Source organism: Echinops telfairi, unplaced genomic scaffold (assembly GCF_000313985.2).
Source record: "Echinops telfairi isolate 266 unplaced genomic scaffold, ASM31398v2 ScPeMD7_18;HRSCAF=68, whole genome shotgun sequence".
Lineage (NCBI taxonomy): Eukaryota > Metazoa > Chordata > Mammalia > Afrosoricida > Tenrecidae > Echinops > Echinops telfairi.
This window is the reverse complement of record NW_022103915.1, coordinates 87,228,614-87,254,482: the sequence shown is the minus strand read 5'-3', so window position 1 is coordinate 87,254,482 and position 25,869 is coordinate 87,228,614. Positions and strand designations below refer to the sequence as shown.

Sequence of the window (25,869 nt, the reverse complement as noted above, 5' to 3'; positions counted from 1 at the left end):
GTGTGTGTGTGTGTGTGTGTGTGTGTGTGAAGGAACTCTTTGAAGCCCCCATCATCACATATTCATGCGCACACAGATGCAAGGAGCCCTCGCAGCGTAGTGGCTAAACATCAGGCTGCTAATCCAAAGGTTGAACCTACCAGTTATCCTGGGGGAGTTAAAGATTCTATGGGGCAGTTCAACATTGTCCCCTACAGACACTAGGAGTCAGAAGCGATCGATGGGTTTGATTTTGGTTTGATAGACATACACATATACATTCACATGCACATGCAATTAGAAGGGATTGGCATATTTATAAGGAACAATGCTTCGGTGACCCTAACCCTTGCCTAGCAGTACCTGAGACAGATGCCAAGAGGTCTTGGGAAGTAGCCAGGCCCAGCACAGGCTTCTGGTGTACGGACAGGAGCCAGAGCAGCTGGAGGGAGCTGTTCCTGAGAGCCCATCCCTGCAGGGACCCGTCTTCAGCGCCACTCACCAGAACCTCATGGCCGAGCCAGGCCAGCGCAGACACCGCCACGCGGAGTGCTTGACACTGGACCTGCTGGGAGCCTAGAGAAGCAAAGAAAGCAAGAGAGCAGAACACTTGGAAAGGGGGGCAGCGATCGGGGGGTCGGGGGGCAGGTGAGTGTCCTCTTCCCAAATGCCCAAACATCCCCTCCCTCTCCACTTCTGTACCTGAAGCAATTCTGTAGATCTTAATGCCATCAGCTCGGTACCCAACAGCCACCCGATTGCCATCTGGGCTGAGAGCCACAGCCAGGGCAGGAGAGAGAGAAGGGGAGCCCAGGCACCCACGGGGCCTGCCCAGAGACCCTGACCACACCTGGACCTAGGGGGGGGGCAAGAGAAAGACTTGAAGAGATCCCTCCTCCTTCACCACTTAATTCTTCACCCTGAGTTTCCCACCCAGATAAAGACCTCCTCCTGAGAGCTGCCGGGGGTACACATGCATGCACGCGTGTGCACACACACACACACACCACACCCCCTGCCCTCCCTGTAACTCAAAGTCTGCCTTCCTCCTGAGTCTCAGCAAAGGCAGCCCCACACCCAACAGTCCCTCGGCCTGGGTGATTCCTACCTCATAGCTCTCTAGGCCCACTAGTGCCTCACCTTGCCATCCTCTCCGGCCGTCACCAACTGGCTCCCAGCACGCAGGAAAAGAGTGCCAGCAACAGTGCCTTGGTGGGCAGGGAAGGCAGCCAGTCGAGCCCCCTCTTGCCAGGCCCACAGCTCCACCATCCTATCCAGCCGGCCTACAGCCACAACCTGCCCGGACACGTTGAAGGCCAGGGTACGGACAGAGGCTCCCGGGGCCCCTAGTTCCTACACAGGGAGTTAAAAATGGAAAATCAGGACCTGCTCTTAAACAAGCCTCCAGTGATACAGACGACCGATGTCTATCAACCCCTAACGCCCATCCTCCCGGGCTTCCTCCCCCAGGGGACACAGGGTTTCTTACCTTGGTGACTTTGAGCCCATCTGCTTTGAAAAACCTGCAGCTGCCAGCCCAGCTGCCTGTGGCAATCACGTGCCCATCTGGGTGGAAGGCAATGCAGTTGAGGGGCTTAGGGCAGGTGTGCTGGGAGGCCAGCTGCCCTCGGACTGTGTCCCACAGCTGGAGAAGATGGAAGAGGAGTCGGGATGCTGCACACAGACCTCTGAGCACTGGGGCCCAGCACTCCAAGGCTCATCTTGTCTAGTCCCCTGCCCTCAGAAGGGAAAGCTTCCTACAGACAAACCATCAGCAGCCTCTGCCGCCCAGACAGAGGCCCCTCGGGGGCGGACCCACAGTGTAGAGCCCTGGAGCCCCTCACATTACCTTGAGGCACCCTCCCAAGCACACCGTGGCGAACAGCCGGCGGTCTGGACTCAGGCAGCAGCCCGTGATTTGGTGCTGGTGAGCCTTGGTCTGGAGCACCCTGTCCCAGGAAGTTCAAGTCAGGCCCTGGGGGTCCTCTGGCCACAGGCAACCCTCTGTATTTCCCTCCCCTGAGCTTCTTAGAAGACACGAGGTCCTCTGCGAGTCCCGCAGGCGGGGACCCCTTACCGACACCCGTGCTGCAGGTCCCAGAGCTCCAGGAGCCCGTCAAAGGCAGTGAGAAAGATGGAGGTGTCTGAGAGGAACAGGCAGGACGAGATCCCATCACAGCCACTCACCACCGCCTTCTCCTCCTGCGAGGGTGGGGAAGCTCAGCTCAGGCCACCGCCTCACTCTAAGCCCCAACCAAAATGGTGCCAAGACCGGGTTTGGGGCGGATTTGTGCCCTTGCCTAGCTACAGCCCAGGCCACGTTCAAGTTCAAATTGGGGCCATTCCTCCCAGACCCCAGGGCCCCAACGTCTTTCACAAGTCAGAGGGAGATTCTGGCGATGTGCCTCAGGAAAACCCAGCCACGGGAAAACCGTATGGAGCTCAGTTGTACTCTGACACGCACAGCACACATCCCAGGAGCCGGCACCTACTGCCCGGCAGCCGGCTTGGGTCTGCTGTGTGCAGACATATATGTTGGGGTGATATGCATGGGAAGAGGAGCAGAGTGACACTGTGGGCCCCCTCTTCACCCTAACCAAATGCACACTGCTGAAATCACTCCCAGCAATTTACAGCAAGCATCCTCCCCTCGGTGCCTCTGCTCAGGCTCCTCATTCAACCCAGGATACCCACCCTTCTCCATCCACTAACCTCCCCAACTCTGCAGCTCACTCTCCTGCAGCAGGCTCCTAGGTTTTAACCTCCTATGTCTTATCTATCAACAAAACTGACCACTGGGTGAGCAACTACAATGTCCCAGGCCCTGTGAACGAACGTGTGCAGCGAATGTTTGCTGCGATCGATTTTTTTTTGGAATGAGCTCTCTTGATCACACATGAGGGGACTGGATTGAGTTGCCGGATTGAGAGCAGATGGGTTTGGCTCGTCTAGGACTTCAGGGCAGGGAACTCCACCTGCCTTGAGGGCCCTACCTGCCAGGAGTTCAGGTCCAACAGGTAAACAGTCCCATTGGCAGTACCCACAGCTGCTCTTCGCCCACTGGGGGAGAAGGCCACGGCTGTAGGGGACGAGGAAAGCGGCAGAGACAGCCCAGGGCTGGGGGGAGAGCGGAAATGAGGAGAAGGAGGTGAATGAATGTACACCCCCGTGGCCACCTTTCCCTGTGCCAATTCCCGCCCACCTCCCACCCATCCCCCATCTCCATGGTGATTCCAGTCTGCCTTTCAGTCTCCAGGTTCAGACGGGGCTGCAGCCTGTCTCTTGATGGAGTTTCCAGGGTCCAGGGTTGAGCATCTTACCTCTGCCGGCCGCCCATGGTCTGAGGCTTATTAAGCCACCGCAATGCCTGGGGGAGCTGCCACCGCTGGGAGAGCTGTGGGGCTTGCCCACAGACAGGCGAGTCGGGAGGCTGGTTGGCCGCCTGCTGGTATAGGAGGAGTGGGTACTGGCTGAGGACCGGGGCCTGCTGCCTCAGGAAGGCACGAAACACACTAACATCAGCATCAGGGAGCTCCTGCTCTCCTTTGGGGGCAGACGAAACTGTAAAAGAAGTAGCATGTGCCACTGGGGAGCCACCCTAGGAACCAGGAACACCTGTTAAAGGGACAAAGCTTCGGGCCCCACGCCAGACCTAAAAACACCCAAATCAGGTTCTCTGGAGCCAACTAAGACTCATAGCGCCCCCGTCTGTGATGTGATAGAGCAGAGGTGCCCTGTCAGGTTTTCAAGAATGAGACCACCAGGCCTTTCTTCCGAGGGACCTGCACAGTGGACTTGACCGCCACCCTTGGGTTAGCAGGTGGCCGTTTTGCCCTTTCCAGGGGTTCCCACTTCAGACCTAGGAAATCCGGGGGCCCAGGGATCCGCAATTTGGACAAATTTCCCAGCTTGTGGCATGACCTTTTATGCCCATTAGATCCAGCTGAAGACACAATGGTCTAAGCAATTTAGGCCACAGACCTCCTGAGAACCACTTGCATATTCTCCTCTGGGCTTGTTCAACCTGGAAAGAAAATCTGACTGCTCTTCCCATTGCCCCTCCTGTGGTGCAGCCCCTCCCCTCCCCTCTCTCAGAAAGGAAACCACCCACCGCCTGGTGACTCATCTCACCATAGAGGGCATGCGCCTCCAGGAGCCGGGAGACCAGACCCAGCTCCAGGTGTGCGGCCACCACGTGGAGGTTGCTGAGGAACTTTGCAAGAAGGCCACGGTTCCCGCTCTGGAGCTGGGAGGAGTCGGATTGGACCGATTAGGGATGGAAAGACAGGGAGGTGACAGGGAGTCTTCGACCCTGCCGGTGCAGCTGGACTGAGCCCCGGGAGCTGGGACGAAGGGTCTGAAGAAGGGAGTTGGTGACGGCAGGAGTGATGGTGATGGTAGGGTGACAGTTAAAGCAGAGGCCGAGGAAAGGGGTCCGAGGTGTGGCGACTCACCAGGTGGTGAGGCAGGTCTCCCAGAGCCTCAGGAGGGCAACTTCGGAAGGTGCCTGAGGCATCGTGGTCACAGGCCTTCCAGAGCTGAGCTGCAGGGGAGTCAGGGGATGCTGAGATGGGCTGAGGTCTGCAGCAAATCTGGGACCACACCCCTCAAGCTACAGCCAGAGCCCACCCCTGACACACACACCCCCACACCAACTGGGGAAGCAGGTGAGGGAGGGGAGGTGTGGTGTTGAACACCATGGGCTTCCTGCCCCCCAGGCCTGGCCCCTCACTCAGGGCTGTGATTACCTGCAATGAGGAGGTGAGCTGTGCTCCCCAGCCCCACCCTCTTCCGGTAGCGACGTTGCGCTGCTGTTCTCAGGGGCCCGTCGGGGAGGCAGAGCTGGGCGCCTGAACGCTCCAGGGGACCCTCCCCTAGTAAGCTGTCATCATGAGAGGGAGGGGGAGAAAGGAGGAGAGGGCGAGAGGAGGCCTGTCGGACCACAGCCAGGCACAGGTGGGGCCCTCGTTCACACCCTAAGTGTTGGTCATTTGAGTGGTGGCTCTCTCTGGGCCTGGGAGGCAGGTGTCAGGGCTAGACCGAGGGACATGGGGGAAGAAGAAGGTATCACCCAGGGCCCTGGCTCACCAATGGGAAGACACACTGAGGTCAGGAGGGAACTCAGCTGGAGGCACCCGTACCTTCGCAGACTCTGGACGAGGTAGGCAAACGGGCCCATGGGGTAGGGGTTCCCACTGTTGCTGGTAGCCATTGCTTCTTCCCAGGTCATGCCCTCCTTGGGCAGTGTCCTCCATGCACTCAGCACGCCATGCAGCTGGTCCACAGTCAGACCTGAAAAGCCAAGCTCCCAGCATCCCCATCGGCCATGACACCTAAACTTCTGGGTATCATTGACTGAGGTCCCAGGGGGTGGGGGGTGGGGGGTTTGTCACCCAACCTCCAAGCCCTCAGGCCCCAAGCCACCCCCAGCACTGACCACTGCGTGTGACCTCTAGGGCGGCCAAGGCTCGAGGAAGGACTTCAGGGCCATGCTCTTGCTCCAGGGTGTTCAGGATGTGCTGCAGCAGCAGGGGGACAGTGGCGGGCAGTGTCCGGAGTCTCTCAGACACCTGAGAGAGAGAGAAGATGGGCCTTAGTGGGGCATGGGAGTGGGGGTGGGACAGCTGTGGCTAAAGGTTTAGTTATAGGGGAGGAAAGGGGACTGGATGAGAAATGGATGGTAGAGAAGGGTGTGCAAGAAAAGGGAAACATGTGGCAGAGAAATGGGGGTGGGGCGAGGTCAGGATTGGGAACGGATGACACCAGATGGCAAAGAGCAAGGGTGGGGACCATGAGAGGTGATGGGATGGGGTAAGGAGAATAAGCTGAATGGAGGATGAGCAATGGGGCTAGGATGGGAGAACCGTGCTGGAGGACGGGCAGTGGGGTTAGGATTGGAGGAGGAGTATGGAGAATGGGCAGTGGGGTTAGGATGGGAGGAGGAGTATGGATGTGGACAGTGGGGTTAGGATGGGAGGACAAGGCTGGAGAATGGGCAGTGGGGTTAGGATGGGAGAAAGAGGCGCATGGCCTCCCACCCTAACTGACCTGCTCATAGAGTGTGAAGAGCCTCAGGTGATCGGTGACCAAGCGCAGGTAGAGTGGCAGGGCTGACCCACGTTTCACCAGCAGTAGGCGCATCTGACGAGACTCAGAGAGTCAGTGTGGGGACCAGGGAGACACAGCACTGCTCACACCAGGCCCACTGCCAGGTAGCTCCTCCCATCAGAGTCTCCCCCAAAGACAGGCCCACGGCGTGAGTCACCTCAGGACCCAGGCTCCCTGTCCCCACAGAGCTCTGCACAGCCAGCCTTCTGCAAAATCTCCCACAGCTCAGCCTGCCCCATCACGTCAACACAGCTGTATTGGCCTCCCCTCACCGGGGCAGAGGCTGCAGATGTCAGACACCAGAGAGAAATAGGGGTGTGGGGGAATCTATGAATGTGTGAAATGAAATCAATCCAAACCAGTTGCTATCAAATTTACTATGACGCATGGCGATCCCATGTGTGCCCTGGAAGACTAGACCCTCCATAATGTGTCTGCTGACTAGTTTGTTGGCAGGAGATCACCTCGGCCTTTCTTCTGAGGACATCTGGGTGGACTCAAGCTCCTCATCTTGCAGTATGCAGCCAAGTGTGTTCATGGTTTGCACCAATATGGACTCCCTCACCAAGTTACCATCATTTTTTAAAATGAATGTCTATGAGCCTTTCCTCTGCGCTAAGCACTCTGCAAGCGCATTATGTGTATTCTCTCCTACTTCATTCTCATAATCGCTCTATGAGGTCAGGCAGCTGGAAAGTTCTGGAGCTAGTTGATCTGGCATCAGAGCTCTGGTCAAGCAACTTCGGAGCCAGTGCATTCTATAGTGAGCACAGTTATGCTGATGCCTCCTCCTGGCCCCGAGTTACTGAGAAAAACAAAGGAGCAGGTCCGAGAAGCAGCTGGCAGCTTTGGCACCCCTGGGTCATCACAGCTCCTGAATTCACCCCCACCCCCACCCAGGTCCAACCTGGTTGTTGAAAGCTGACTCCTCCAGCCGCTTCCCATAGAGAGCCAGCTCCTCTCTCACCATCCGGCTCCGGGCAGATGGTTCCAGGGGCCCCAGAGCTATCAGGTGGGCACCTTGGCTCTGCTCCAGGCTCTGCCCCAGGCTCGTGTCACTAGACACGCTCAGCACCAGGTGTACCCTCTGCGGTATTCGGGCGGAAGGGTTAGGGAGACAGAAGGCAAGGAGGAGACCAGCGTTGGCGAGGTCCCTCTCACCGACCTTCCAACACCCACCTTGTCCTCACGCTCACCCGAGGCAGGGACTTCGGGATCCAGTCTGAGATCAGCTGCCTGTTCTGGTCCACCAGCCTGTCCGCCCCATCGATGATCAGCACCAGGCTCTGGCCGGCGTGCAGGGACTGAGCACACTCAGGCAGCAGCCTCTGCTGTAGCTCCCAGACCAGCCCTCTAAGTCAGGAAGAAGGCCGGGCTCAGAGGGAGAGGGGCACCCAGGGGGGTGTCCCAAGGCATGGGCCCAGCTAGGCTAAGGGAGTGACACAAACCGGTAGGTATTGGGGAGGGCGCTGGACTCTTGCAGATGGCTATGCAGATAGGTACAGAGACGTCTGAGCAGGGTCAGAGCAAGACACTGGTCAGGCCGGGCACCTGAAAAGTGGAAGAAGACCAGGGGGGCCACTCTGGTCCCGTCGGGAGTCTGCAGGGCTGACACAAGGGATGCCTGTGTGGGATGGGAGCAGAGGACGTGGTCATATTGTACACGCACAAGCTCCCTGCGCCCCACTTCCTTTGCCCACCAGCTCCGTCCCGCCCCAGGCCTCTGAGGCTCCGTACCAAGAAGGCGGTCTTGCCCTGCCCTGGCTGCCCGAGCACCAGGCTTAGCCTCCCCCGGTGCTGCATCAACTGCTGCACTGTGTCCTGAAGCAGGCGTGGCCGGGCAGAACTGGGTGGGCTCTGCAGCTGCTGGAAGGTGGCCTGGACCGAGTCGTCATCAGGGGTGGACACTGGCTGCTCCAGCTGGGACCCGGGCTGAGGGCATATGGGACCAGCATATGGGACCATGGCTAGCATGCTCCTGGGACCCCCCTGGCAGGCCAAACTCACAGAGCACCCACCAAGCTACTTCCCCACCCAGGAATACCAGACCATCCTAACACACACTCCGCCCCCTGCTGGTTTCCAGCCCTCCTGCTGACCTGTAGGTAAAGCTCCTGAATCATATTCCACACATCCTGCAGAACCAGCTTCCCAAACTCCTCGAGTCCCCCAACATAGGGTCGGCCAGCTGCTACACCCCCCCACTCACAAGAGTATCTGTGGGCAAAGCAAGCACACCTCCGGTCAGAGCAGACCTGGCTCCCTCTGCAGTGCCCTCCATCCACCCACCACCCACACACACACACACACCTCTCCCTGCAGGTGTGCCACCTCCCCAGCTCACCTGCGGCAGGTGACCTCGCTCTGTTTGCTCAGGTGGCTCTTCAGTTCTGTGATCCGATGTGCAGCCTCTTTAGACTCAGGGATAAAGTCGGATTTCCAGGTTTCTGGCACACACCTGACCCCAACAGTGAGGATGACTCAGAGTCCGTCCCCTTACCCCCCTGCCGGCTGAGATGCCCTGAAACTTGTTCTCAAAAGCAGACCTGGGACTTCAGCTCCAAGGCTGAACCAGGAGGCAGAGGCCAGCTCTCTGCAGCCTGCCTGTCTCTCCTAGAATGCAGATCAAAGGGCTCTGCAGTGAGCATTTGTAAATGCTGACCACCAACGCCTTTGGCTTCTTACATTGTACGAAACCCAGACCCAAGAGCCTCATTGCCTTGTCTCTGTTAGATGAGGCTCTCGTGTTCTTATTTCCCATGTTTCTAACCACAGGATGGCCCAAGAAGTTTACTCCCAGCCCCTGAACGTAGGGGAGACAAGACAGGACCACCGAGCCTGCCTGGCCTTCGCTAGAGACTGGGCCTGGAGGCAACTGGGGTTGGGGTTGGGGTGTACCTGAGGAAGCTGGGATCCCGGAAGTAGATGAGCGCTGGGACAGAGGTCTGGCTTCGGTTCAGGAACTGCATCACTTCCATCTCCGTCACCGAGCGCCCTGGCGGGTACTGCCGGGCCTGCAGGGAGTAGGCAGAGGACAGACACAGCTCAGTCTAGCCCTGGACACTAACCTCTCCTCCAGCCCTGCCTGGGCCCCTGCTCCTTCAATCTCCACATGATTCCTCCCTCTTTCCAGAAACAAGCCAAGAAAACAGCTAACTGTTAACGTTTATGGATTATGTGGGCCAAGCGTTTTTTAGAGGTTACTTTAAAATCAGAGTGACTCTGCAGTACCGATGTCATCAGTTCCCTCTACTCTATGGGAAAATCATGACGAGGCTCAACTAAGCAGCTTCCCACAAAGCCATGCAGTATGTGCACGACAGAAGGGAGAACAGGACCAGTGGACTCCGTGCTTGCCTTTCCAATCCCAGAGGAACCTCTCTGAGCAACGCCCCTACCCTGGGGCCCCGGGGCCACCCACAGATGGCCTGGATGTCATGTCAAGTCTCAAGGATGTGCCTGGGTCCAGTCCCAAGGTTCCTGACAAAGGGCTGTCTGCCCCCCCCCAGAGCCCTGCCCCAGCTCTGGCTGCCTTACCCACTGGAAGTGCGGCTGGTCAGGCAGGCTGTAGCTGGGGGGGATGTAGCCATAGCGCGAGCCCAGCACCCCCACGAACAGCTGCGAGTTCTCCACCTCCCGGAGGCACACTTCCAGCTGTCTGTGGGCACAGACGTGGGGACATGCAGGAGTCACGTTACCAAGAAATACTGGTGCGACGGGGAAACGGGACGCTCGGCTTACCCCCCACCCCCGCCCAGTCCCCCAAGCCCTCACGCCGGGCTCGGGCCCTGCCTCTGCGGCCCCGCACCTGTTCCTCCGGGTCTCCTCCTCGGTGACGCCCCAGCGCAGGTCGATGGCGTGCAGACTGAGGCGGTGGGGCGCTGTGCGGGCCTGCAGGGCCGGCAGCACCATCCTCAGCAGCAGGTCGCGCTCCCCGTGCATGTCCCGGAACGTGGACGAGATGAAGAGGCGGATGCTGCGCCATCTGGGGGTGAGCAGAGAGGACAGGGCTCAGCCGGGGGGCGCCCACCCTGTGTCCAGTTCCACAGGCACCCATGGATTACCCTTCAGCTTTGAGCTCGAGCCGGTCGGCAGACAGCAAGCAGAGAGGTCAGAGAGTGCTCGCCACCCCACCCCACCCCACTCCCCGCAAAAATAGCAAGCTGGTAGCCTTGATGGCAGTGCCCTGGGGCTGGAACTCCACTTGTCACTCCTCCTGCACCCCTCTATTTGTCGGCAGGTACTTCTCTCCTCTCGGAATGCTTGCGACTGCGCTGGTTAGCATGGTCAGTGGTCAGCATGGCCGCTGTCCTCATCTAAGCTCAGCAAACTGCACCTTGAAATAACTATGCAACTAGCCGCCCCAAGGGGCTGTCGCTGTCGTTCCTGGTGGCTCTCAGGTATCAGAGCAGAACTCTGCTCCACAGGCTTTCAAAAGCTATGACCTTTTGGGACCCGGTCACCAGCCCCAGCTAAGGGGCTGCTGGGGCTGTTCCAGCCACCAGTCTCTGGCTGGTCGTAGAGCACGTCACCATCCAGGGACTGGCCTCACCCCAAGTCCAAGTTACTGTTTGGAAAAGCCAAGAAGTCAGAGCCGATGCTCCTAAGCCCCTGCTCCATGGTCATGGTACCTGCTGCCATCCCTGCCTTTTGACAGCCTCTCCCCGTTAGAGAAAGGGGCCATTGGCCATCTGACGGTTATGAGAGAGGTACGGAACCCCTGCCTGGCAGAGAAGCAAACAGCACCACCCCTGTCAGCGTTTCGGTCACCGGCGTTTTCCTCTAGGATTCCACTGCAGCACCTCCCTAGTCACAGAAGCTCAGAAGCACAGACTGACCCGTGCTGGGAAACAGGAGCCACGGGGCTTGGAGTGTTCTCTTCCAGCGGCCTGAGAGGCAGGAGCCCTGCCTGTCCTGGCGGGGGTGGGATCTTGAAGATTCTGTCCATCTGGCCCACATGTTCTAGAAGACGGGAGGCCCCGCGCTGTGCAATGAACCTGAGGCAAACAGTAACAAACACTAGCAGAATGCAAGAGGTGAGAATCGGGCAGAGAGGGGTGAAGGCAGGGCGAGGGTAGGTCCCCCATTACCTGGAGTTCCTTAACAAAGTCACCACAGCGTGACTGCACACATGAAACCCATGAGGTGCAGAACCACCAAACCCAAAAGCACACACACACACACACACACACACACACACACACGCGCGCGCGCGCGCTACCGACGCCTAGTGATTCCCTATAGGAGCCGCCCCTGTTGGACCTTGCAGATCGCAACCCAACGTGCATCTACTACACTACCAGAGCTCCACTGCAGAATCACATGGCTGAAGAGACTCGGTTCTCCAGCTTTGCGTGATTGTAATCAAAGCTTTTCTGTTGAGCCAGAGGCAACTGGGCTGGGCAGGGTTGTAAAGACTAAGGCCCAGACTGGGCTTGAGCTCCCTGGAGGAGGAGGGATGTGTATGGGGTTTCCCAACAGGAAGTGGGGGCAGAAGACATCCAGCAGAAAAGGTAGGGAGGGCAGCGAGAATATAAATGAAAGGACTAAGGGTGGAGAGAGGGACAAAGTAAAAGATTTCTTCAATTCTGCATCAATAGAGGTGATTTAAAAATATATATCATAAATAGAACAAAGGCTACAGAGTGAAGAGAATTTAAAGTTGGTCGCATCATTAAAAAATAAACACTACTACCTCCTGTCCCCCATTTTTTCCCCTTACTGGATGTAAGACACTTGTTTCCTCCCTTCTGGATAGAATCATCTTGAAGTATGAGGTCTCTGGCAGTTACATAATTTCATGTCAACTTGATAAAGAAGTGTAGGGTGGAGTCTAGCCTGTCAATCAGGTCCCAGCCTGATGATGCCTCCTTGTGGGCATGGCCTTCTCATGAGGATTCTGGGGACTTCCTCTCTCTCTCTGCCTCACCTTCCTGTTAAAGAGCCACACCTAGAGAGCTGGAGAAGCCACGTGGAGACCTGCGCCAGCATTGAAACGCTTCCACCACCACCACCACCACAGGATCCACAAAGCTTTCCACCCACCAGCCGGGGATCTTCCTGCACTCGGCACCATTGCATGTAGCTGTGTCCCTGAAGTGGGACTCGTATTGGACTTGAGGGCTAGTCTGGACTTGATCTGGACTTATGGACTTGATCTGGACTTATGGACTTGATCCGGACTGGGCTGGGATGTTTTCTCAATATACAATTGCTCTTTGCTATAAAGCTCTTTCTTACACACATATGGGTATCTCTGGAGTTGTTTCTCTAGTCAACCCAGCCCAACACATGTTCGAAGCTGAGGACAGTGAAGTAATAACTTAGAAACCTGTGTCCCTGTAACATTTTGGAGCTACTATCCCTTGGCAGCTGTAGAAAAGGAATAAAATTCTATTTTGCTTAAAAAACAAATGAGCAAACAAAAAATCTGAATGGGGTAGAGACCACAGGTAGTATCTAAAAGACATTCCACAAATCCCCAAAACTTGTCATGTACTCACTTTAGTATCCCATCAGTACAGCCTGTGAGTGTCACATCATTGGGGTTCGCATCTGGTAACCTGGCAAAAGAAGAAGTAGCCAGTAAACCATCTGAAACCAGGCCAGGACCTCAGAGTAAGTACACACTAGCATCTTGGAGTGGACACGTTTCCGCTGTGATTTTAATTGGGTTATGTACTAGGCTGGCATAGATCCTCACAAAGGGATCCAGAGCTAGGTTGAAGACTGTACAGAAGGTTCTAGCATCCACAGTGCATGCGAGGTAGGAGGGCAAATAGGAGGAGGGGCCAGGAGAGAAACAGTGTTCCCAACATGGGCAGAGGTGCAAGGCCCTTCTGACTCAGGTGGGAGCCTATTCCTGCTTACCAGTATGGGCGCCCACGCAGGTCAACACCAACAAAAAGGCACTTGGAATTCACATGTCGCCAGATAAGCTGTTTAGCTGCATTTACCCATTTGTGATTTGTATCTTGGCCAAAAACGATGACCCTATCCATCTGTAGGATGAGAGGGGAAAAGCTGAGACCAGGGGACAAAAGGAGAGAGCAGACACTAACAAGGTCAGGATATCAAGAACAGTCTCAAAAGAACGGGGAGCAAGAAGAATTCTGAGGGACATGGGGACCTGCCTCTCAGGGTGGGGGTGCATAAGTTCCTAAGCTTTTAGGATGAGGGAAGGAGCCCTGGTGGCGCAGTGGTTACGCGCGGGCTGCGATCTTCATGGTTCATCAGGAGAATGATGGGGCTTTCTACTCCTATATGCCATTTGTTCCACTCCTATAAACAGTTACAGTCTTGAAAACCCACAGGGGGTCACTATGAGTCAGCATTGACTCGATGGCAGTGAGTTTGTTTTTTGGATGGGTGAGCCAGCATAAAACCCCAAACCAAACTCAGAGAGACCCGGTAGAAGAGAGTAGAACTATTTCTTTGGGTTTCCATGTTGTAAATTTTAATGGGGGCAGACAGTATCATCGTTCTGCCACAGAGCAGCTGATGGGTTTGATCTGCTGACCTTGCGGTTAACATCCCAACTTAACCCACTGTGCTGCCATTTATTCAATTCAGATTTATTGTGACCCTGTATATAGTTTCTGAGGCTATCAATCTTTACAGCAACAGATGGCCTCATTTTTCTCCTTATGAACAACTGGTGGTTTTGAACTGCCAACCTTCCGATTAGCAGTCCACCACTTACTCAACCATGCTACTAGGGCACATTGTTAAGTATAGCAATTATTAGACATTAAACTGCACTATAATGAATAAAGTATCTTAAAAATGAAAATAATAAATATTGAAAGGTCACTACTTCATAACTATGTTACAACATGTTATTACCACTACCTACTCTTAAACTCATTTGCAAGCATATCTGAGTGGGGAAATGTTAAACAAGGGTGAGCTACTAAGTATCTCTTCCGAACTCCCTCCAATGACCGCAGGTTGACAGCTGGAAACTGCTGTAAAACAATACTCATTTTTCAGGATGCCTGGTGGTTCCACACTTAGCAGGGTATTTGCTTTTGCGTGGTCACGAAATAAGATCCATGCATTCTGGAGGAAAACGAAGGGAGGGCGAGTTTCCTCAAGGGCTGGGCGGTACTCACAGGGACCCTTTGGACAGCCAGTGACAGCAGGTACTTTCCCAAAGTATCCACAGACCACTCCTCATTCTCTTCCAACTCCTGCAGGAAAGGTTTTGGTCATTTAGGTGGTGTGACAGCAGGCATTGCGTGGTCAGTAAGAAGCAAACGCAAGAGCCGGCTGAGGAAACCTTTGGAACCGTGCACAGTCTTGACTTCAGTGACTGTCAGGTCCTTCCCAGACTGGTGTCCACTCATATTTTTTTTAATGAAGGGGTCAAACCTGAACTTGAGCCTGGAGCTCAATGGCAGTCTTCAGGATCCCTTGCTCGGCCTTCAGCACCGCTGTCTTCAAAGTGCCTCCGCCACACAGCAAGAGGTCTGCCTGCTCCGCCCGAGCGATCATCATTCCAATCAACAGCAGCACATAGTTCAGAGGGGGCTGAGTGAACAAGCACCAAGGTGGAGCAGACTCCCCTGACTTCGAATCCACCCGTGCTCTCCCAGTGCTGCAGGCCTACCCCCTCACTTGTGGGAGCAGGCGAGAGGGCTTCAACCACCCCATGGGAGATGCCTGGGGCAGCCAAGAGGATCCAGGAATCCCACCCAAAGTCAGCCCTGAGATGGAGTGAAGGTGAGACACCCTTTGGTGGCAGCAATTTAGAGAGCAGGAAGCACTAGCCAAACATGAAATGGTGACTTTATCATCCGCAAACAGGGCCAGAGAAAACACATTCTAGGAACTGCCCCTGGGGCAGAACCAGGGCCTGACACTGGCAGTTCAATTCACAGCGGCTAGCTCAGGCCCGAGGGCTTCTTTGAGAGGACTAGATCTGGGCAGCAGATCACTTCTTGGAGTCCCCCAATACCAACCAACACCCCGCTGCTTTTCTTGTTTACCCCTTCTGAGTTTCTCTTGGGGAAGAGTTTGTCTGCATTCGAATCAGTCAGGTAGATCAGGAGGGTGCGGCCTGGCAACGGGGGCAGGCTGTGCTGCACGGACAGGTTCACGGCTGTCTCCAGGGCCTGCTTGTACCGAGCCAGCATCACGCCATCATATGTCCGCTGTCTGCAAGCGAGAAAGATGCAGAGGGCTTCAGGGCTCACCTGCCTGCTGCTCTGAGGCAAATGAGAAGATGAGAATGTGCCCCTCAACTTCAGAGGCCTCTCCCTTCCTCCCATGGCAAGCACTGCCTCCCTTTTCCATAGTCTGCTTCTACTGCCAGCACAGAAAACTGTCTGAGCTTCCTTCTGTCGCCATTCAACAAGAACTCCTCTAACACAGTCCCATGGCGGGAGACAGCCCATCCATCGCAGATCTACCCTGTGAACCACTCATCACACTTACACATTCACCCAGACCTCATGAGACAGTTTTACTGCTAAAAAACACCCCCAAAACACACCCGGTACCGTTAAGGCTATTCTGACTCACAGCAACCGGACAGGACAGAGTAGAATTAAATTACTCCTGTGGGTTTTTGAGGCTGTCAATCTTTACAGGAGCAGAAAGCCTCCTCCTCTTCCTCTCTCAGAGTGCATGCTGGGTTCAAACTACTGGCCATGCGGTTAAGATGCCACTAGGACCCAAGGGCTCAATAAAAGTAAATGTCTAGAAAAGAATGAGGGCAACGTATGTACAAATATGCTTGATACGATTCATGTATGGATTGTTATAAGAGTTGTAAGAGGCCCCAATAAAATGATCTTTTAATTTTAAAAAGTTAAGTAATTTAAAAAGAGATAGCAAAACAAAACAAAAGATACCAGCAGGGCTCCATTTGTACTGTTGTCAGTGTGTGTGTGTGTGTGTGTGTATACATATATAATTTTTTTCTGGGTACATTTTTTTCTGTATATTTTCAATTGTATTTTAAAGAACAAATACTAATGCCTGGCCTCTGGAAACAGGCAATTAGAAGAAAAAGAAAGAAATATTCAGCCTGCTTTTTCTTAACAAGGTCTACCCTTTTCAGGGAACTAAAAGGCTTAAAGGAGCTCTCGTGGCACAGTGCGCCACACATTGGGCTGCTAACCACAAGGACAGCAGCTTGAAACAGCCTACGAGCAAGACGAGGCCTCCTACTCCCGTAGAGATTTACAGTCTCAGAAACCCACAGGGGACCGCTCTACGGCATCTGCAGGGGGTTGCTAGGAGTTGAAATGACTCCAGGGCAGTGCATTTTTCAGTATGAGCTTTAAGGAGCCTGGCGGCAATATTGGGAAAGTGTTGGATTATTAACGGAAAGGCCAGCGAGTCACAGCCACCAGCCAATCTGTGGTAGGAAGATGAAACTGTCTACTCCCCTGAAGAGCGACAGCCCTAGAAACCCTGTCTAGGTTGCTACGAGTGGGAATGAGCACGGTGGCAGAGGATGGGTAAGTAGATTTAATCAATGAGGACAGTGCTTTGGGAATTCTAGCTAATACATTTTATGAAGTGGTAGGAAACCTCACTTCCAATCACTATTGAAACAATTGACCCAGGCAAAAGTCAGCAATGAGTGAACTCACTTTACAATGTGGAGACTGGGCTGTTACCGCATAAAGGCCCATCCATCTTAACATCACTGAGTTTGGCTGCCAGACTTTGGGGGCCTCCTCATCGAATGCTGTATAAGGTACACTGGGTCACCTGTGCAAGGTCCTTTGCGGAGGTGGGAGGGGAGAGGAGTGGGGTCTTTCAAAACCTTCAGAGCTAATGTACACAGTGCTTGAACAAAGGACACTCTCCTGAGACCCCTAAAGCTGGCTTCACAGCAAGTCATCAGCACGAAGCGAAAGATTAACAGAGATGGGAAAGACTTATCAAATGCAAGCGGGAGAAAAACCGGGCTTCCTACTCCCATAAACAGTTAGTCTGGGGCACCCAGAGGGGCTTGCTATCAATCGGCATTGACTCAATGGCAGTGAGATCAAATGCAATCAGAACACCTTGTTTGGCTCCTCATTTGAGAAAAACTGCAGAAAGATTTTTGGTTTTTTAGGTAATAGGAAAATTTGAATGTGTATTGAATACATAGATGATCTGATACCAAGAATTATTTTCCATTTTGTTTAGTAATACCAATGGCATTTAATTATGTAAGAAAAGCCAGTGTTTTAAGAGACACATGTAAGGTATGGAGGTGAAGGGGTACAATAAGATGCATCATATGTTGTACCATTTATTCGAAGAACTTCCTCAGAGAGAAAAAAATGGATTGATACAGGAAGTGTGGGAAAATCCAGATAATCAGTTTGTGCGGCTAACAGTTTTAAAAGACTTCATTACACTAGTCTCACCACTTAAGTGCATATTCAAAATTTTTCATACTCTTTTTTTAATCTAGGGAATTCAGTAGTCTCTACCACTGCTGTCCAATAGGATGAAATAAAAGTGAAATGAAACTGAAATGAAACATGCATGCTTCAACGGATAGTTTTTAGAAGCTGTATTTTTTTTTAAAGGAACCAAACCAAACTCATGGCCATCAAGCCAAGACTGACTCAGAGCAACCCTATAGGACAGGGTAGACCTGCCTCGTGTGGATTTCTGAGACTGTAACTCTTTTTCCCTCCACTTTTAAATTAACATCCTTTCTTTGTATCTCTTTCTTTTATTGACCATGCAAAGGCATTTGACCGTTCGTATCATAACAGACCCTAGGTAACCTTGAAAGAACGGGAAATTCCAGAACACTCCATCCACATGTCATACATTTCAATAATTCAATCAGATCAAGAAGAGTTGCACAACCATCACCACAGTCACAGAGAATGTTCTAGAATTGACTGTGGGGAGATTTGCAATTCTGTACAGGAGTAGAAAGCCTCATTTTTCTTCCAAGGAGCAGCTCATGGTTTCAAACTGCTGATCTTTTTATTTTAATCATTTTATTGGGGGCTCACTCATACAACTTTCATCACAATGAACTGCTGATCTTGAACTCAGAAGCTCAATGCATAACCACCATGCCACCTGGCTCCTCAAAAAAGGAACAGATGGAATTAATTTGATATTACATTTTATTTCACCTGATAGCTATAAAATCTTTTCAATTCAATACAGTTATTAATTTCTAACTGCGTTTAGATTTTTTTCTCAGTCTTCAAACTCCAGCACACCTCTGTTCAGACTAACCATATTTCAAATGCTTAAGAGCTACACGTGGCTAGTGGTTACCATGCAAAGAACAGCAAACAGAGCCAAACTCACTGCCACGAGCCAATTCCAATGCCCAGTGGCCCGCTAGGACAGAGCAGAACCACCCCGGCAGCTTTCTGAGGCCGTGCATCTTTACAGGAGCAGAAGCACACATCTTTCACGTAGCTCACCGTGCCACCGAGTCCCGCAGTGTCCACCACAGTGGTTAGCAAGCGCGCCATCTCTCTCTTTTTTTTTTTTTTTACGAACGAGGCAATTTATTAACCCAGCATTTGTTCTAATGTTTCTTGTTGGCAGCTGCCACCTGTCCGGCGATTCTGTCCAGATCTCTCTGTCCCTGAGGTGTCAGTTTGCGGCCGCCGTCTTGGTCCTTCTCCACCATCTTGAGCCCCTCCAGGGCTTGCTTGAAGGACCCGGCGGGCCACGCTCTTGGAGCCCCGGCTGAAGTGGCTGGGCATGACACCATTCCTCTGCCGCCCCCCGTAGATCTTGGTCATGGAGCCAACCCCAGCGCCACCCCGAAGGTACAGGTGCCGTGCTGTGGAGGCAGCTCGCGTGTAGAACCAGTTCTCGTCATAGAGAGCAAGCTCTTTATGCTTGGCCAACTTGACTATGTCTACCCACTCAGGGACTTTCAGCTTCCTGGACTTTTTGAGGACGGCTGCTAGAGCTCGGACGAACTCCTGCTGGTTCACGTCTTTTACAGTCACTCCGGGCATCGTGCGGCCTCCGCGCTGCCGGCCAGGGGAAAGGGCGTGTGCCATCTCTTAAATGACCTTGTGCTTGGCCATGAGTCAGAAGACCGCTTGAGTCTTGCTACTTTATTAAGGTGAGTCCTGCGCTCAACTTGAGTAAAACCAGTATAGCATTGTCCAAGCACCGCAGTAGCGGTTCTCAACCTGTGGGTTGCGACCCTTTGGGGGTCGAACGACCCTTTCACAGGGGTCGCCCGATTCATCACAGTAGCAAAATGACAGTCATGAAGTAGCAACGAATATAATGTTATGGTTGAGGGGGTCACCACCACATGGGGAACTGTACGAAAGGGTCTTGGCGTTAGGAAGGTGGAGAACCACTGCCTAGAAGGTCTTAGCCCAACCTGTGGAACAGGCTGTGTGTTTGTCTTTGAGCCTGCTTCGTGACAACTATCTTGATGACGGTCAAAAGAATTGGATGAGTCAGAAAATACAAACACAGATGTCGTCACAGTGAAGAAAAAGGAAACGGTGAACCTGGAGAAGCCACAAGGACCCTCGCATGCACCACGCACTGCGAGAAAGGCAGGTGCCACGTTGATTCTACGATTGAAAGCACACACAAAAACCTGCTGTCGAGTTGATTCACATCCACGGGACTCCCGTGTGTGACAGAGCACAACTGTCACACAGGGTTTTCTTGGCTAGAATCTTTATGGATTGCCAGGTCTTTCTTCCTCGGTGCCACTGGATGAGTTCCAACCCCAAAACCTTAGGTGGCTAGACGAGGCACACCATCTGCCCCACGCAGGGTCCGCCCCATCATCACCAGATACATAAAGTTATCACAGAGAATAGAGTGGAAGCATAGATTGTACTTCGTAACCTCTCCACAGAACAAGGTTAAAGATAACATTTGCTATGCTGGAGACAATGGGAGCCAGGCAAGTCTGAACCACTCGGAGCACAGAAAAGCTTGTTTCTACAGAACAGCATCTGGGGCTCTCCACCAAGGTGCTTCCTGTAGCCCACCCGATTCCAGGGTGGGATACGTACCTGACCTTGTGTAGTCTGGCCTTCTCCCGCTTGAACTGCTCATATATCATAGGCACCATCATCGCTGTTCGAAGTTCCCGGCGTTTTAGGTTCATAAGCTGCCCCCGAGCAACGTATGTGCGGGCACATTTTGAGATTCGAATCATGAGTTTTCCCATCAGTTGTGTGTTCGAAGGAAATGGGGATGCTGTGTAACAACAGGCAGTGATCTGAGTCAGGGAGCTTCGACACCTTCATCTTGTTCTCCCATCCATACTGGTCCTGAACCCCAGCCCCTGGAGCTGGCACGGTCCAGCCTCTCTCTGCCCACCCCATATCCGAGACCAGGAGGCAAGAAGCTACATGCCAGCATCACCATCTCCAACGTCCACACACATGAGAGGATTGAGGAGAAGGGAGACAATACCTTTATCCCTGAGTTCAACCTCAAGTTTATCGATGGAATCGTGGGCATTAAGGAATCTGAATGGAAACTGCCGACTGTGGATCACTGATTTCTAGAAAGCAAAGAAGGGGTTGTGAGCGGATGACCCAGACATGTGAGGGCCCCCTGGGACTCCAGAGGAGGGGGCGGGGGGAAGCATCAGGTTCAAATGGTGGAAACACGAGGAAAGACAAAGTGGATATCAGAGTAGGTGTCTAAAGAGAGGCCACGGAAAGCCCTCCTTTGAGAATGTAAGAAGGAGGAGGAGGAAGTGACGGAAGGGGCTTTGTAAAAAATCTTTGACATTCCTCTCAAGTCAGTCAGCTCACAGAGACTCCTCTTCAAGGCTAAACGCCCTGACCCCAAGAAATGAAAAGGAAGGTTCTTATACTCCACTGCAATCAAAGCGTTAACCAAACCTGTTCCCCCATCTACTGGTATCTCTCTGCCTGTGGATGGCCCACATGGAAATAGCTGGAAGACCATGGCTCTCCCACACCCTGGGCAAATCTGGCCTCCATCGAAGCCACAGAATGTCCACACCCACCTAAGGTGCCAGGCCACCTAACGACGTGTCCCTCACACATACCGGGTGCTGGAGTCGCTGGAGAATGAGTTCGTGGTGTTGGGCACTGATCCCAACGCGCAGCAGGCTGCAGAGGTTCCGCAGCATGGCCATGAAGGGAAGCTTCCCGCTGTCTGCGGACGGTCCATGTGAAAGGAAACAAGGTGCAGAGATGTGAAAATGCATGTGCCTCCCACAGTTCAAACAGACAAAACAGAAAAGGCCAATTATCTAAAGGAACATATGCCTCTCCGGTCTGATTCTTTTTTTCTTTTCAATCAATAGTCTAAATATGGAGTTCCACAGAAATTCCAGTATGCGATGATGTGAGAGTATGAGTTTGTTTGGTGAGTGGCACAGATATTGATACCAATGAAATAATAGAAAAGGCACCAATTTTATGATGTGTTGATGAAGGCCGGCAGTACCACCGAACTCCATCCGGAACATTGACCGCCTGGTGATGCACCAGTTCAGCACGTGGCTGCTAGCCCAAAGGGTGGCCATCTGAACCCAGCTCGTGGTTCTGGATATCTGCTTCCACAGAGGTGACAGCCAGGTGCCTGATAGAATTAATCGATGTATGGAATCTTATAAAAGCTGTAAGAGCCCCCAATAAATTGATTGAAAAAGATGACAGCTGACAAAGCCCTATTGGGTTGTGGGTCCCAACAGTAGCAATGCGATGCCAATACCACTCACAACAGACACCACCGTCCCCATTGGTGTGTGGCCAATGGCAGATCTTATGCATTCAGCCATTTCTGCATTACGACTGCTAGGTATGTCACAGAAACCTTCTGGTCAGCGTATGAACTACAGAGACATGAATGGAGAAGAGTGGACAGGCATGTGACCGTCAAGGTCACCCACCGATGAGCTCTTCCCAGACAGAAGCCTTGTTCCCCCGCAGGCTCAGCTCTCGCTCCCAGGTCTCCGGCCGAGGGAGCTTCATCCGTTTCCCAGCTTTGCTAGAATCCCATGGCCCGGGGAGGTGACTTTGAGAAAACAGCTGTATGTTGGAGGGGTATCTAGGACAGAGGGAAAACAGCTTGATGATTGCAAAGCCAGCTGAAAATTACACAGAGAAGAAGACGTGAGCCAATCAAAGGCGGTCAGTCAAGTGTACACAACAAGCTCATTATGTTGCTAGGGGTGAGGACTGGGGCCAGAGATGCTAGAGTTAGCGGTTTCCCAGGTGGGATGAATCTTCACGGCAGACCTTCTCACCTGTAGCCCAGCAGCGCTTGGACATGCTGGGCAGGCTCCCGGATGTGCAGTCGCTGTACCAGCTTCTTGAGGGTGAACCTTGGCTGGTGTTTCTCTGGCACTGCATTGTAGGCTGCCTCAAACTGTGGGAACATCCCCAAGGCCCGCAGGGTGCATTTGGCTCATGACCACAAAGACCTTTGTTCAGAAAGCAGAACCTAAAACCATCCGATCGTGATTGCTGTCTTCCCCAAAATAGGTTTTGGCAAAGAGTAGGATGAGGTGGGAAAATCTCTGGCAACAAGAGCTCTTGTGATGAATCTTTGGGGTGACTGGGTTTCATACACACATGACGAGTGACTGCTGAAAGTCAAGGTGGGGAGGGAATGCCCAGAGATCAACCTTGTAAGGAAAAGCCTCTCCTATTGAGATCACAGAGACTTAGGTAAATGGAGGCATCCGTACACCGAACACAGTGAGGAGATTAAAAAACCGAAAGATGTGGGCTGGTCAGCATCTTCCAAGGCAGAAGAGCTAAATTTAGGCTAAAAAGACCAGATGACCACCAAGAACGCATTTCTCTTTATAATACTGATATCTTTTCCCTAATCGCCTATTCTGATCATGGTTTCAATGATGAGTATCACCACTTATTCAGTATACTGTTAGAAATACATTAAAGCAATTGATCTAATCTGCACAAAAACCCAATGAAATAGTCACTGTTATTATCCCCACTTTACTTGTTTGTGAGAAAATTGGGACAAGAAGTCATTTGGCTTTTTTTTTTTTTAACATTTTATTAGGGGCTCATACAACTGTTATCCCAATCCATACACACATCAATTGTGTAAAGCGCATTTGTACATCGTTTCTCAAAACATTTTCTCTCCACTTAAACCCCTGACATTAGGTCCTCATTTTTCCCCTCCCTCCCCGCTCCCCCCTCCCTCATGAGCCCTTGATAGTTTATAAATGGGTATTTTGTCATATCTTGCCCTGTCCGACGTCTCCCTTCACCCACTTTTCGGTTGTCTGTCCCCCAGGGAGAAGGTCACACACAGTTCCATGTAATCGGTTCCCTCTTTCCTACCCATTCTCCCTTTACCCTCCCTGTTTTGCCACTCACACCACTGGTCCTATAGGGATCATCCATCCTGGATTCCCTGTATTTTCAGTTCCTATCTGTACCAGTGTACCTCCTCTGGTCTAGGCAGACTTGCAATTCCATCTTGTAAGTCATTTGACTTCTTATGTGACAAGTCAGTGGTTCTCAACTTTCCTAATGCCGCTACCAAACATACAGTTCCTCATGTGGTAGTGACGCCCAACCATAACATTTTTTTCATTGCTACTTCATGACTGTCATTTTGCTACTTTTATGAGTCGGGTGACCCTGTGAAAGGGATGTTCGACCCCCCCACAGAGTCACGACCCACAGATTGAGAACCGCTGTTATAAGAGGTTCAAGCCCTGGCGGTCTGGATCCAGTTCCTATCCTCTTATCCCAACTGCTCTGGAGGCCCTCAGGTAGCTGCTAACCACCAGGTTAGTGGTTCCCACCCACCAGCTGGTCCTCAAGAGAAAGATGAGATTTTGCCCATAAAGGTTTACAGCCTTGCATAAATGCTATATAATATCTACAGCCCGGGAAACGCTGTAGAGGGTCACTGTGTCAGAAATGACTCCGTAGCAGTGAGTTTAACCACCATCACAGTTGAACGATTTTGTTTGGAAAACTTTGTATGGGAAGTAGGAGTCCTGGTGGTCCATCCAGTGGTTAGCCACCTGCCTGCTAAGTGAGAAGTTGTCGGTTTGTACCCGTCAACTGCTCTGGGGAGAAAGAGGTGCCAGAGTCCAGGGACCTCTGTGGAGCAATTCTACTCTGTCCTCTAAAGTCACCATGCGTCAAACAGCAGGCATGCGTTTGGTTTGGGTCTGGGTGGTTGGTTTGCTCTAGGAGGTAGCTAGTTCATAATGTGTTGACTTATCAGGCTGAACGTGCCCCCCATCTAAAATAAAATATCAAGGAGAGAGAAGACCCTTTCCCAGTGGGCAGTAAGTTGGTGTGCATGTATCACACCCACTATGACTATTTCTGACACGAATTAAATTCCGTCTCTAAATATTAACCCGGAAGCGATCATTCAAGCACATACATAACCCCAGGACAAAGGACTCACCTTCTTCTGCTCCTCTGTTAGAGATCGAAGGAACCTTGGTAAACAGCGCTGGGTCTCAGAAAATGGACGGCCAGACTTCTGCCGGGACAGGAGAGACGGTGTCCAAAAGAGGGCAGTGGCGGTTGTTTCAGGAGAGACCCATTCGAATAGCCCAAAGACCCATCGCTAAGGAGCCCTGGTGGCATAGTGGCTACATGTTGTGCTGCTCACCCGAAGGTCGGCAGTTTGAAACCACAGGTTACTCCTCAGGAGAAAAACAGGGATTCTGCTCCTGTAGAGAGTTCCAGTCTTGGAAACTCACAGGGGTAGTTCTACCCTGTTCTAGAGGGTTTCCATGAGTCAGCACTGACTCAGTAGCTGTTGAGTTTGGTTTTAGTAAAGACCCATTGCTACCAAAAAGGAAGCCTTGTCCCGCTCTCTCTGCCCCAAGCTCTCCCCCAGTTCCTCTCTAACCCTTGTGCCCCCTGGTCCGAGGAAGACGTCAGTTCTATAGAACAAGGGTGCTTAGTGTGGGACTCCCTAGGGTCAGCCTGTTCCCAGGTCCCTCCACTCCCAGAGACAAGAGGCCAGAGTTGTGAATGGCTAGGACTGAGACAGAGACTAACTGGAGGGCGTGGGGGCTTTGGGGGCCGCTTCTTGGCCCGGTGCTTCCGGGGGTTGTACTTGGCCAGCTGGTACTCGTCAAACTGGGCGAATTTGTCCGTCATTGCAGCGCGCAGGCAGGCAGGCAGGGACAATGGCTTGCTCGCCTGTTCCTCCGACAGTCTCTGTGGGAAAGAGAGACCTTCGGCAGGGAGACGCAAACCAATCCACCGAGACCAAACAAGACTACTTCATGGAGCTATGTAAGCAGGATCAGGGAGCCGGCCCCTGGTCCCAACTTCACAATGACAATGTCTGTGGGCCTGAGCAAGCCGGTGGACTACTCAGATTCTCATTTTCCTCCCGGAAGACATGGGGTCCAGGAGACGATCCATTTTTCTCAAATGCCAGTCCAGCCTTGCTCCATCACATCCAGCCTGCTAGGTAGCACAGCCTGCATGGGGAAAACCTGTCTTGTCTGGGGTTAGCTGACGGGAAGGCTCCTGGTCTAGGAATTTTCTTCAGGGATGCATGGACCCAAGGCGGTAGAAGCAAGAGGGGCCCACTGTGGAAAACAGAAAGGTTTCTCCCCAGGTCATCACCTGCTTGCTAGCCGCATTGTGAGTTCAGCTGCTTAGAAGTGTCAGCCATCCAGAGCAATCAGACTAGTGCCTGATATGATAGTGATTGTTTTGCTGGAGAGCTCAGCAGGACATCAAGGTTAGGCTACCATCCACGCATCTAGGATCCGCCGACCTTGTCACATATGTACCCCTAATCCCTCCTCTTCTTATTGAGTGTACACCTCTAGATCATCCCCGTCCCGTTGCT

The 25,869-nt window shown here is 52.6% G+C and overlaps 1 protein-coding gene and 1 pseudogene across 1 annotated transcript in view; both read right to left on the bottom strand.

Annotated features, from left to right (window-relative positions):
• TEP1 (telomerase associated protein 1) overlaps nucleotides 1–25,869 on the bottom strand; it is a 48,488-nt gene that overhangs the window by 10,210 nt on the left and 12,409 nt on the right. Inside the window, exons 6-41 of the mRNA XM_045287726.1 lie at nucleotides 25,062–25,223; nucleotides 24,457–24,534; nucleotides 22,295–22,416; nucleotides 21,938–22,095; nucleotides 21,089–21,198; nucleotides 20,482–20,572; nucleotides 20,076–20,262; nucleotides 15,078–15,246; nucleotides 14,461–14,619; nucleotides 14,202–14,279; nucleotides 12,958–13,088; nucleotides 12,591–12,650; nucleotides 10,926–11,084; nucleotides 9,896–10,072; nucleotides 9,625–9,745; nucleotides 8,986–9,101; nucleotides 8,432–8,545; nucleotides 8,187–8,304; nucleotides 7,825–8,019; nucleotides 7,536–7,711; nucleotides 7,284–7,440; nucleotides 6,995–7,174; nucleotides 6,028–6,120; nucleotides 5,417–5,549; nucleotides 5,121–5,271; nucleotides 4,728–4,861; nucleotides 4,434–4,522; nucleotides 4,111–4,225; nucleotides 3,300–3,540; nucleotides 2,973–3,096; nucleotides 2,057–2,181; nucleotides 1,829–1,928; nucleotides 1,469–1,624; nucleotides 1,120–1,332; nucleotides 682–835; nucleotides 343–555 (exon numbers count right to left, since the gene is read on the bottom strand). Of these exons, the coding sequence (XP_045143661.1) occupies nucleotides 343–555; nucleotides 682–835; nucleotides 1,120–1,332; nucleotides 1,469–1,624; nucleotides 1,829–1,928; nucleotides 2,057–2,181; nucleotides 2,973–3,096; nucleotides 3,300–3,540; nucleotides 4,111–4,225; nucleotides 4,434–4,522; nucleotides 4,728–4,861; nucleotides 5,121–5,271; nucleotides 5,417–5,549; nucleotides 6,028–6,120; nucleotides 6,995–7,174; nucleotides 7,284–7,440; nucleotides 7,536–7,711; nucleotides 7,825–8,019; nucleotides 8,187–8,304; nucleotides 8,432–8,545; nucleotides 8,986–9,101; nucleotides 9,625–9,745; nucleotides 9,896–10,072; nucleotides 10,926–11,084; nucleotides 12,591–12,650; nucleotides 12,958–13,088; nucleotides 14,202–14,279; nucleotides 14,461–14,619; nucleotides 15,078–15,246; nucleotides 20,076–20,262; nucleotides 20,482–20,572; nucleotides 21,089–21,198; nucleotides 21,938–22,095; nucleotides 22,295–22,416; nucleotides 24,457–24,534; nucleotides 25,062–25,223 (5,059 nt within the window). The remainder of the gene's footprint in view (nucleotides 1–342; nucleotides 556–681; nucleotides 836–1,119; nucleotides 1,333–1,468; nucleotides 1,625–1,828; nucleotides 1,929–2,056; nucleotides 2,182–2,972; nucleotides 3,097–3,299; nucleotides 3,541–4,110; nucleotides 4,226–4,433; nucleotides 4,523–4,727; nucleotides 4,862–5,120; nucleotides 5,272–5,416; nucleotides 5,550–6,027; nucleotides 6,121–6,994; nucleotides 7,175–7,283; nucleotides 7,441–7,535; nucleotides 7,712–7,824; nucleotides 8,020–8,186; nucleotides 8,305–8,431; nucleotides 8,546–8,985; nucleotides 9,102–9,624; nucleotides 9,746–9,895; nucleotides 10,073–10,925; nucleotides 11,085–12,590; nucleotides 12,651–12,957; nucleotides 13,089–14,201; nucleotides 14,280–14,460; nucleotides 14,620–15,077; nucleotides 15,247–20,075; nucleotides 20,263–20,481; nucleotides 20,573–21,088; nucleotides 21,199–21,937; nucleotides 22,096–22,294; nucleotides 22,417–24,456; nucleotides 24,535–25,061; nucleotides 25,224–25,869) is intronic.
• On the bottom strand, nucleotides 18,537–19,069 carry LOC101649985 (annotated as a pseudogene).